Raw genomic sequence first — 12,040 nt, 5'->3', positions numbered from 1 at the left:
AAGTCAACGATCAAATGTTAGCTTTGGTAATCAGACACAACTGGAAAATACACAAATATATACCTACTTCATAGAACAGAATGAATTATGGGAACGAAGTGGCCAGCTGGAGAAAGACAGTAAAACAGAAACTACAGAACAAATAGTTAAAAGGAAGAAGAGAATTTTTACCTAAAAAGAACAGAAGCATATGCCGGCATGCAGGAATTAGAGAGTATTTTAAAATGTCAGTTTTCTAGCTCTTCGTCTTAAATAGTAGTGAATGAGAATGAGATCTTTCTTTTAAGAGAGCAGTACATCATTTTAGAGCGTCTGTGGTTTGCTTGCATATTATCAATTAAGGGAGTTTTGTTCTTTCAGAAGCCTTTAAAGTAGGACTACAAGGCCCATGATGCTGGTATTTAATGCAGGGAATTAGGAAAAAAGAAGAAATGTCAATGCATGGAGGAGCCAGTCAGATGACAGAAGAGAAGAGCAGAGACACCTCATCTCCAGTGCGGGCTCTCAGCGATGTGTGCTCAATTTGTGAACTGTCCCACTCATTTTTTCTAGGTGATGAGGTGCCTGGATGGAGCTAAAAAGGACTGAAAAAGGCCAGCTTCATGCTGATCTTCAACATAATTTAAATTCTAAAGTATTCTTTTGTTTGCAGTTTAATCGGCACAACACGCCATCGATCGGACGTCCACCGGGGGAGCGCAGCAGTGGCTGTCTCCTGCGCCGCCCATCCGCACGGCTGCCCACAGCTGGGCAGACTCTCACCAACCATGATGCTTTGTAAACCTGGCAGCTTGTTTTCCAGTTGAGATGCTGATTAGATTTTTGTTCTTGAAAGAGGGGAAATGGTGATAGTAAAAGTAGCTTCTGATTATTATCTACAAAGATTTGCCTGTTCACACAGTCAGTGTGAAAATACTGAGCCTAATCCTGCATGCTGCTGAGCTTTGTCAGCTCTCCCTGACGTTAGCGAGCACTCAGCACCTCTGCGTATCAGACACTGAAACCGTGCCTTGCTGAACCACCCCAGGATGGAAAGGATTATATAGAAGGTAACACATGCTGGAATGTAAAACTGAAATACATAAATACATTCCAGTGGTGGTGTCAAAGATGCTTAGAGCTTTATTTCAGGCTTAGTTATCTTGATAGCGTATTAGGAATCAACAGAGCCAGAAATGAACACCACGTGTATTCATTCAGCTTTGGCCCGGCAGCGCTGGTTAGTGGCTGGGCTGGTTTAGGTTTTGTTCCTCCAGGTCAGGGGGTGTGAGCTGTGTCTGGGTCCCCTTCGCCCCGCGGAGCGGAGGACCGCTCCTGGCGCGATGATGACCTCTCCGGCCGATGGAGGGACGGCGTTCACAAGAGCTGAAGGAAATAGTGCGTGGGGACAAAGATGGCATCTGCGATGAGTCATTTGGAAGGAGGGGAAAAGAAGTCGGGGATCCTCCGAATCGCAGCTGGAACAATAGCGGAGCCCTGGAGAGGGGGAGGTTGAGAGAACAGCGTGAATTTTCTAGCCACAACATTCCTGGTTGTTCTATGGTGTTGACAGTGAAAGCTTTTATTCCTCTCCAACTCGCGTAATCCCAAGAATGCTGTTCTTGCCATATGCAGCCCAGTGGTGGTTTTTTTTAAAAAAGTTTTGCCTGCCTTCCCTTCCTTTGCAGCTATGAATTATATAGACTCGTATTGCTTAACTACAAACAGGATTTTCCAGGTGGGAGACCTTGGTTAAGAAAAGAAAGATATCGAAATACAAGCCACTGAAGTAATAAGGCTTCTTGGATGCAGGTTGGAAAAAAAAACCGACTTAGAGCAGAAAGCTCAGTGTGCAGGGAGCAGCTCGGTGTAACTGGAGGTCCCCGCGGGTTAGTAAAACACAAGGCAAAAATGTTTTGGACGCTCAGATGGTTTACTAGCTAAAGACAGAAAAACAAAGAGGACAGCTATGCCACCAATTTATGTTTTATTGAAACTGTCAGAACAGAGGCGGTTCTCCAGCGGTATTTTCTCAGTGGAGCACAACATGGTGTACACTTGACAAAATAACTTGCTCAGCTGATCTTGCTTGGTTACTGTTTTCAGCTGAGCCAAATTCATGCAATTTATAGCGTTCATTACTTTTCTTAAGAACTTGAGAACATTTGTATCAAATTGCATTCTATTTCTCTATATCTGGAAGAACCATATTTCAACGTACGTTTCACAGTAAGAAGAGAAATTCCCACTGCCTGAAATAAGAGAGGATGTGGACTAAAAAGCAGCAGATATTCATGTTGGATGATTATGTTGTGAAAAGACAAATGTTCAGGCCTTGTTCTTCATCGAAAAAAGGGATACGTCATTTGACTCTTCATTAGGGAAAATTGTTGGAGAAGATTTCAAGCTCCAATTAAATATTCTCTTATGACAGAACACTGAGAGATCTGAAGTTTAAGGAAAGTTCAGATTTTGGTAGATTTGGTTCCTCGGTTATAGACGTTGCTCACGTCCCCCAGGCCAGCTGATGGAGGAAGGGGCCCATACAGCCTCGTGGCAGTTTTGTGGGAGTAGAGCTATGCTCGCTTAGGGTTTAGGAGTGCTGAGAAGCAGAGGAGGAGTCACTGCAATTAGGGAGAACACAAACAAGCAGTGATTAATCATTACTTTGACATTCTTTGGGTTGTTGTTTGGTTTTTTGTTGATTGGGGTTTTTTTTAATTGGGATGGCATCGTAGCAATTTGTCCTTCGCTTGCCCTTTTCAAAGTGCTTTCAGAAAATTACTTCAGCAATCTTCACTTCACCTGAATGAAGTTGACCTATGCAATATTATTAATTATTATTATTATCCTCATTTAGAAGGATGAGACTTTAGTCTGAGATTAAATGATTTGCCTAAGGCTGAAGGAGTTATTTTTACCTTTTTGGTACCCTAACCTGTCTTCAGATTTATTACAGCAGATCTTTCACGACTTTCAGAGATGTGAATTGCAGAACAGATGCATAACCTTTTTAAAGAGATTTCTCTTTTAAACAGCATTGTAACATATCATTGTTTAAATAATACAGGAAAGGATTTGAGAGAGACAGGAAATTACTTTTCTCATCTTATTCCCCCTGAAACATGGAGAAAATTTGATAATCATTAAATGATCCTAATTATGCCTTTTGGTCACTATCTTAGTATTTCCTGGCACACGTGGAATTATTATCCTTCACAAATATTATAAACAGGCAGAAATTAAGATACTAAAAAAACCGCAACACCTTAGTTAAGTGAACCGCCTTTTGATTCTTATCTGACATAAACAAAATGTTAACTTCATGCCCTTCGAGACAAGATTTATTTTTTTTAAAGGAACTTGAACAACTCTTCTGCGGGCCCTTCATTTGCTTTCGCAATGTATACTTCAGTGTTTCATTGGCATTTTCCTTATGCTCCTCTGGTTCAAATCAAGTAATTTACAATTGGGAGGTCTGGAGAAGATTGCAAGTGGTTTTGGATTTTTTTAATTTTTTTTTTTTTTTAATGAGACGGGGATTTTGCACCAGGGCCAGTGTGTTCTGGATGATAAACTCAGCATTACAGACCTCTCGGAAGTAAGAAGGGGAGAGCTGGCTATCAGGAACCTGAATACGATATGGCGTAGTTGTCCCTGTATAGCAAAGCATAGAAGAGAAGCAGAATATCCTCTGCTTTGCGGGCTGTTCTTAGCACATGGACTAAAATGCATCTGGTCATCTTGAAAATACTGTATTTCTCCTGGATGTGCTTAAGTTGTTTCTTTCAAAAAGGAAGGAGAGTGAGTACAGTGCAGCTAGGTGCCAGTGGGACTTGCTGCTGGTCAGTCCTGTGCTCCCGTCTGCTTCTAACCCAGCCCCACAAACACCCTTTGGAAGCTTTTAGAAATAATGAGTAGCTGCAAAACTGAACTGTCCCACCTGAAGACTCCTTGAAGTAGTAAATTGAAACTTGTCTTGTGCTACTGAAAAGCATTGGGCCAGGCCTGACTGCTTAGTTTGGAAAGCTCCGGTTTGGATACGTCTCTTCTGGGCATCAAAACCAACTTTTATCTCTTTTGAGAACAGTCAATGCCCAACTATGACAAGATCTCATGGTAGCCTGTGAAATTACAACTTCCCTGCTTTTTGCATCACTTTGTATAACTGTGCAAATATTTGTTTCTTCTTTTTTTTCTAATTTATCGTGTGACTAAGCATACATGAGCTATGTGTGGCAACTTCAGCTTTCAGTTGTTTCTACTGACACCAAAGATGATTGATGGTAAAACTTTAAACCTCATATGTTAGCCACCAACCTGAATAAACAAAGACCAGTGTGGCAGCTTAATATTAAAAGCTATAAAACCTTCCTGGGGGTTCACGGATTAAATCAACTCACCAAAATGAATTTTCAAAAAACACTTTCTCAGGACTGAAGAAAAACGAACACAACAGTAAATGAAATAGAGCTATCCTCATCCAGCAGACTAAAGCCCTCCTGAGGGCTAAAGAATTGCAATTTTAAACATCTCTCAAGAGTGCAAGAGGAGACACAGTATTTGTGGATCCTAGGGAGGCAGCTTGAGGCTATAAAAGAACAAAAAAGCCTTTAAGGCACACCAAAAAAAAAAAATTAAAAAAAGATCCCTGCAGACATAGCTTTCATTGGTCAAAAATAAGTGTTAAAAAATAAAAACCTTCCCCCATTAAAATTAGTATACATTAGCCCACTATATGTTATTTTTCAGTTATAAGAAGTGATTCAGATTTTTGCCATGCACTATTTTAATCTCTTGGGTCAATAAACCTTGATAGTAACTTCAGCCAAAAATATCAGCATGTTGTTTATCATAATATGACAGGAAACAGCTGGGATCTTATTTTCATCTTATCGTGATGCAATTATTAGTGAGCACAGTTGAAAGTAACATATTTTGTCTTAGCAAACAAACAAATTGGAGTTGTATCCCAAAGAACGGTTTTCACTGCAAAAAAGTGTGTGTCTTCTCTCTGAAACAGAGTAAGAAATCAGCCCCAAGCAATACTTCAGCTACCAGGGCTTGTTTCGCATTTTCTTTCTCCATTTTGAGCCGACCCAGTAATATATATCCTTACTTTGAAGCACTGTATGTATTTCTTCCTGACTTTCCAAGAAACACCTTCGTCAAAAGGCACAATCCCCTTGCTCCTTTGCAGAGTTAACAGCAAACGTTAACAGCGTTGTGAAAGCATGCATTTAGAGGACGCTTGCAGATTAAACTATTAAAGCCAGTGACCTGGTTGAAAGAAGACTGTTGCACAATTAGAACATTATTGTTTCAGTCACAGAGCTGCATTAAAATTTTTGTTGCATCTACTTACAATGAAACTTTCTTGACTTTCCTCTAGGAAAAATTATAATAAGGGGCTCTTGCTGTGTGCCTGGCACCTGAGGAAGTGGTGTGAGCCCTAGGTGCTCTATAGGCATGGCTAGATCGTGGTGTAGGCAGTTATATCAGAGACATCTGCATCCCCCCTAAATGGAGAGCTTGAGTGCGAGTCAGGCCCCTGCGATGGAGCTTCTGTGCTGGTGGGGTCACCCCAACATATTGTCAAGGTGATCGATCATCCGGATCCTCTTAATCGTGAAACAGATCTTTATTATGCAAAATTTAGGAAATAAAAGCATTTTGCTGTTCTAGCTGCCTGTTTCTGCTCCCGTTTCACCAAGAACAAATGTAGCATGTTGAATGGACTGAAATATATGTTTCTGCTCTATCAAGGTCCCCACCCAAATGAGCTGTTGGCTCAGAAAATGTTTGTCCTGGCAAAGCACCTATGCATAGCTTTGTACGCCTTTATAGAAGTAGTAGCATAAATTTATCGGAGTAACTTTCAAAAACATAAATTTTGATCACTGGCTTATATACAAGCAGAGTTCAAACAAGGTTTCCTGCCTCCCCATTTTTTTTCCTTTAGATTTGCGTAGTGGCATCACTTACTTGCAGCTCACAAGGAAAGCCTCTAATTGCCCATTTGCATAGAGATTTGGAGATTTCTTCTGCATGTTGGAATGACTCATAGACAGAATTTTCCTAAAGTTTCATCAGATTGTTTTATTCCTTTTGTATTGATAATTGTATTATGCATAATGCATATTTTGGCATGACCTGCTTTTTCCAAAAGATGGTAATTGGCACATCTTGCAGTGAACTTTGTGTTCGGTTCTCACGTGTTTAAGCGTGTGCGCTCCTTGCAAGCTGGGAGCTGGAAGTTATAACTCACGGCTTCTTCAGGTGTAAGACTGAGGTTTTGATTTGTGGTTGCAATGGTAGATTTAAGCAATTTTGTAACTAAAACAAAATTAGCACAAAATGGCGTTGGTGTGTAAATGATTGGAAAAAAGATTCCATTTGAAAGTTTAAAGATATTTTATAAGTTAATCTGATATTGAATCCCTTTTATCCTTTATTTACATATTCAGCTGCTAATCCAGAAAAACACCTAAGTACTTGCTTAATTTGAATTAAGCAGTTAATCCTATTGGAAGTTAAGTACAGATGTGAGGCCCTGATTCAGCCAAGTAATAAAGTGTGCGAGCAGCCCTGTGCGACTTGATGGACAGAGCGGAACCAGACGCTCCATACTTTTCCTGGGTGAAGATTCAGCAAATACAACCCCGCCAGAGAGATACGAAGCACAATGCTTCCAGCTGATCTGTCTTCATGTAACGTTGCTTTGTAACTGTACTGTTTACTCAGCATCTGTTGAATAAGGTTATGGACTAAGATGTCCTCCTTTAGAAGTAATCATTTTGGTGTGAACATCTGATCTCATAACGTCTAAGATACTCGAACCTATTTGTTGAGAGTCCCATAGCATCAATGAAGTTGAGGAAGACACAAAGTGCAATGAAAAATAGTTGCACAATAAATTAAAAAAGGCCTTTAAAAGCACCTAGAAGTGGAGAAATTTTGTAAAAAAATCTTGGAAACAGTAATTCACCTTGTCTAAGGGAGTAAGCGGCAAATGTCACTCTACTGACCTGGTTCGGATCCCACCAAAGACAAAAAGAAAACTTCTATCAGTTTGCAAAGTGTATGTCTGTATATATGCTCTGTCGAGATAGATTTAGGAATGATTGTTGCTTCTTCAGACCAAGTCCCAACAAAGCCTTACTGTTTCCTTTTCATTACCTTTTCCTCCTCTCTGTATATTTTTTTATTCTTCTGTTTTCTTTTTCCTTTCCTCCTCTTTTTTACCTCTTTTGCTCTTTACAGGTCTTTGCTGATCTTTCTTCTCTCTCCTTCCCTTTCCCTTGATATCCCAGTTCTGAGTTTACTTGAACTCCAAATTGGGCAAAAGAAGCAAAAAAGTTACTCTCTGGCTTCCAAGAGGAGCCATCTATACATAAATTCCTTTTTGTTCCGTTACAGATGACCCATATACGACAAGAATATGAAACCACACTCAAAGGTCTGATGCCAGCATCTTTGAGACAGGAACTTGAAGACACCATTGTATCTTTAAAATCTCAGGTAAATTTTTACTATTCGTCCTCAACTTGTTGGACTCGATAAAAACTATCTCTTCGAGACAAGAAATTATGGCCATGTAAAATTTGGCCAAAAATACCGAGTAAGTCTCAAAACCAAATTATGGCAGCACTTGCGTGCTTCTCACAAGGCTTTTGTCCTCCAGTCTCCTCACCTTGAGAGCTACCATATTGTATCTTTTGATCCCGGATTTTGCTTCAGTTGGCAATTGAAATACAAATTATGCTGTATTCAGTATTAGGGGGGTTTTTGTCAACCTTTCAAATATAGCACACAGTTATCTCTCATCTTCCTTACCCTGTTTCTCCTGAAGGAATCATTTAAAGGATACATGTAAAGGGTGCAGAAGAGAATGAGAAATCATTTTGTTTTCTTTCAGCCTATATAATAAAGCAAATGGGATATTTCTTTTAAGATAGTAGTCCAAATGATCATTGTGTTATTTCTACATTTTCCAATATAAAGAGGCTCCAATAGACTTCTGTAACTGCTTTGTTTTTAATATTGCAAAACACTAGCTCATCTAGAATAATACAGAATTGATATTACTTATATCAAATCGACTATAAAACTGGCTAATAGGAATATCAAAATGTCATTGTAGATAGGGAATTACTAATGAATGGGGTGTGTTTCTTGCACGTGGTTTCCACAGAAGTTATTCGATGCTGTCCTATTCGGTATATTAGGAGCTGGAAGAAAACAAAATGCCATCATTGCCTGAACTCACATGAGGAAGGATAAATAGCTGTAAAGAGGAGCGATCATAGATGTGGAATAATGGTAATCCAAAGGAAACACTGTCAGTGTTCGCATATGGCCCAGTGCAGGACTGCGCATTTAAACGTGTGGGGAAGGATGGGGATCTGTCCTGGGCTGAAGGGAAGAAATGAGAGGCAGACAGGGCAATGCTGGTGACTCAGAGCTGCCCGTGAGCTCTGGGAAGAGCAAAAGCCCTGAGGACACGGCATACAAGTTTAGGCTTGATACCAGCACACACCTTATACCAAATTTCAGGACCATTTTTCAAGCAATTAGAGATCTACAAACTCTCCATTTCTCTTTCTTATGCAATATCTCTCTATGGAGATGGTTGGTAATTTAATGTATTTGGGGTTTTTCCCCCCTTTTTTTTCTCTTTACAATGTGTAAGGGTTATTCTGTAGTATATTTTGCTATGCATGAGACACTTTCCCTGGCAAAGTGTGCCTTTAATAGAAGAAGGGAATTTTCATAGGGGGAAACTTTCATATTCCTATATGCTAGTAGTGACAAGACTTCAAAACTATGGTTGTGAACACTCTGCTTACATGTCAAAGGATTCCTTATGGAAGTGATGCTCTTTCTCATATAAATAGTTGTGGGAAATGAAGAGTTAAGGATCTACTGGGGAAATCTATTTCCAGTTGATAGTAAAAAGCTATTTTTAAAGTGTGGTTGTCTATTAGGACTGTCTGGTAGGAAGCGTTACTCTGGAGCTAATATACGAATACCACACCTTTTAATGAGTTAAAAACCAGTAGAATCTGATATCCACCTGCAGGGCTTCTGTAAGCAGCAGCAGCATTTCAAAAGGGTAAAAGTAACTACACACACTAAAACCTGGGTGCTATCCCAGAAATACATAGCTGCCGGCTGTATTTCCAGCGGTACGCTGTCATCGCAGACCACTCAGTAAGCAGGGCTCTTTCTGAAGCACAGGTGTCCTGGCCTTTGAAAATTGTTGAAATTCCTGTTTGAAAACATCAGACAAGAAGGGCAGAGGAATCTCTGCACCTGTCAGGATTATTTATTGTTGGAGGAAGATGAAGAGGATAGGCTGGGTAAAAGAACCGAGCAGTGATAAAAATAAACAAAAAAAAAAGAAAATATTTAAGGCTTGGGCAAAGTTTTCTAAAAATGTCGCTAAATGTAAAGAATGCCGCCCAATTGTCTGCTCTTGGTGAGTTGTCCAAAAGTGGCCCCAGTGTATTAATAAATATTAATTTTCATACACTTCAAGAACAGGTGAGTACCTTCATCACAAGAGCAAAAGTGCAGGGATCAGAGCACAGGCGTCGTATGGGAGCTGAGAGTAGAACTGGAGCTCCCAAACCCTTGCGCAACCCCTATGGTACCACCAGCTGAGTTTTAAAACTGTTTTGACTGTGTTCCTAAAGGAGTAGATAGAGTGCAGCTGGAGCAGGGCCAGGGAAGCCATGCTAGCCATCTTCTATCAAGTATTATTCTAGTATGCAGCTAAAGTGTTATTGCATTTTATTTAGGCAGGATAGACCAGAAAAACACCCTTTATGAAATGAGCACAAATGTATTAATTAGAATTTTGTACACCAATTTCATGTGGGATGTATTTTACAGGTAAATATTCTGCAGAAAAGAGTCTCTGTCCTCCAGGAAGAGCTGAATGCCTACCACGCCAGAAGGTACGTGATTATCTTTGATCAATTTGTACCATTTCACACCTGTGGATCCCAGTTATTGAAGTTTTACGGCTTAATTAAAACACTCAAATATGGTTGCAGTTTTAAAAGATCCTTATTTTCAGTAAACAAGCGTCTGAGAATTTTCCCAGTGCTTAGTCAGTACTATTAGAGCAAGATTAGAGAACTTGCAGGTGCATTACAAGTCTGGGCTTTGCCTCGACATTCATGATGAGACAGTGGCTCGGTGCACAGCTGCAGCTCTGCGGTGATGCCACCTCCTCCAGATAGAAAACAATGATGCAATGCGTAATATTACAGATCACATCTTCAAAGTACCGGATCTTCATGAGCCTGAGCTTTTTTCAGACGTTTACACCCTCCAATATAAATTATGGCAAGTGCTGCAGCAATAAAAAGCCTTGCTGTGCCTTTAGAGTAAGTGATTCACATGGAGAGGTGAGTAAAAGGAAACTTCCTAGGAAAGGCACTCCATCTTTTTTTACATTTATAGACTCTGATGAAACTTGCATATCTCACATGAGGATTTCTGCAAATAAGAATGTGTGCTTGTAAAAATAGTGTAAAAATTTGTCAGATATTTAAACATTTGTAAAAATGTTAACGGTGTGAAAGCTGTCTGAAAATATTAATCCTAAAGTATTTGTTAGCGAGAATTAGCTAAAGCTAATTGGAAACTGAAAATGTCATAGATTCTTGGTAATACGTGCGGCGTAGGTAACTTTGTTAGCTAAATATAAAGCTGTAATGTAGTCTCTAGACTCTCTCCAACAGCAGCAGTAGTATTACCAAGGGATGCATTTTGTCTCAAACTTATTCTGAATTAGTGTCTTCACAGTTAGGAAAATAGCTATGTAAAAAGATGAATAATCACGTACCATTAGGTCAGGCCAGACCACAAATGACTGAAATGCTGGGGGTGGAAGGAGCCTCGGCCATGTCCTGACGGAGAGGAAGGGCAGGGGCAGAGCCAGCGCGGCACATAGCAGCTCTTCCCCGGTGGGGCTGCCGCGGCGTTTGTTCGTAGACTTGGGGAAGCTTTTGTGCTGCTTCTGTTCAGGGAAATTTTCTTCCTGACCAGATCTTTTTCCAAGACTACATTCACACTAAATTTTGCGTTAGCGTTTACCTGACCCTCACTCACTGAAATACTGCTTTTCGCTGCTTTAACGCAGACGCGTGCCCGTGGCTGCAGATGTGATGTACCTCCTCCGTGGCACGCTCCCCTGCGTGCTCCTGACCACCCGACACAGCAGCGGTCACGGCCGTATCCAGGCCCGCTGCCGACCAGACGCAGCCCTGGCTTCAGCCTGTTATGTTTTTATAGTAAGAATAATAAGATATAACTAATGAGAATCTCTTCATTTTCAGGTAGCTGCTGGAGCTGTTGGATTTCTTCGATTGCCAAATGGACTGCTTTGAATAGGTTTGAAGATTTGGCTCTTGTAAATTAAAATGCAAAGATCAGTGGCTGTTTTGTTAGCACATAAAATGTAATGAAGTTCATGAAAGCACATCCATTGCTCGTGCCAGCATGTTTTTAGTTGTATCTTCCTTCCATTTTTTTTTATCATTATCTTATTACAGACTTATGCTTTCGATATACTGTGTTTGACTCCATGCTGAGCTTGCTTACCGAGCGAGTAGTTTCCTCTCTACTATTTTTGTTATTACTTCCCAGTACCATTCTTTTCACTTTTATACATGAAGAAAATTCCATTTCCTATTATTATTGTCCAAGATATTTTAACATATTTTGACATTGTTTTGTGTCCATGTGTTTACATAATATTAAAATATTATTATTTTGTACTATTTTGTTTTGACATTATTGTCCTGCTTGGGCATCTCACTCACCTAAGTAGCCATAGTGCGTATGGGAGTTTTGTATGGCTTTGTTAACTGGGAAAATATTTCATGCTGTGTTTCAAGGGAAAAGTCTTGTAGCAAGAATGAAAACACCATGATGACAAATGCAGCCACCGTTGCCATTTAATAGCATATAAATCGATCATTGGGGTTGCATAGGCCGGTCACAGGAAAGTCCTTCGTCATTTACTGATAACACAGTTATGGGGCGT

At 40.1% G+C, this 12,040-nt stretch overlaps 1 protein-coding gene across 4 annotated transcripts in view; it reads left to right on the top strand.

Moving 5' to 3' along the window:
- The window catches only part of CEP112 (centrosomal protein 112), a 174,827-nt gene extending 163,099 nt beyond the window's left edge, over positions 1-11,728 (top strand). For all 4 annotated transcript variants that reach the window (XM_072880867.1, XM_072880868.1, XM_072880869.1 and 1 more), the window contains 3 exons: positions 7,399-7,500; positions 9,877-9,941; positions 11,331-11,728. In XM_072880867.1, coding sequence (XP_072736968.1) covers positions 7,399-7,500; positions 9,877-9,941; positions 11,331-11,334 — 171 coding nt within the window. In that variant the 3' untranslated portion in view covers positions 11,335-11,728. The remainder of the gene's footprint in view (positions 1-7,398; positions 7,501-9,876; positions 9,942-11,330) is intronic.
- The last annotated feature ends 312 nt before the right edge of the window (positions 11,729-12,040 follow it).

The sequence above is a fragment of the Ciconia boyciana genome, chromosome 16, assembly GCF_034638445.1.
Source record: "Ciconia boyciana chromosome 16, ASM3463844v1, whole genome shotgun sequence".
Classification (NCBI taxonomy): domain Eukaryota; kingdom Metazoa; phylum Chordata; class Aves; order Ciconiiformes; family Ciconiidae; genus Ciconia; species Ciconia boyciana.
The sequence above is the reverse complement of the archived record's forward strand: the minus strand, read 5'-3'. Positions and strand labels throughout refer to the sequence as shown.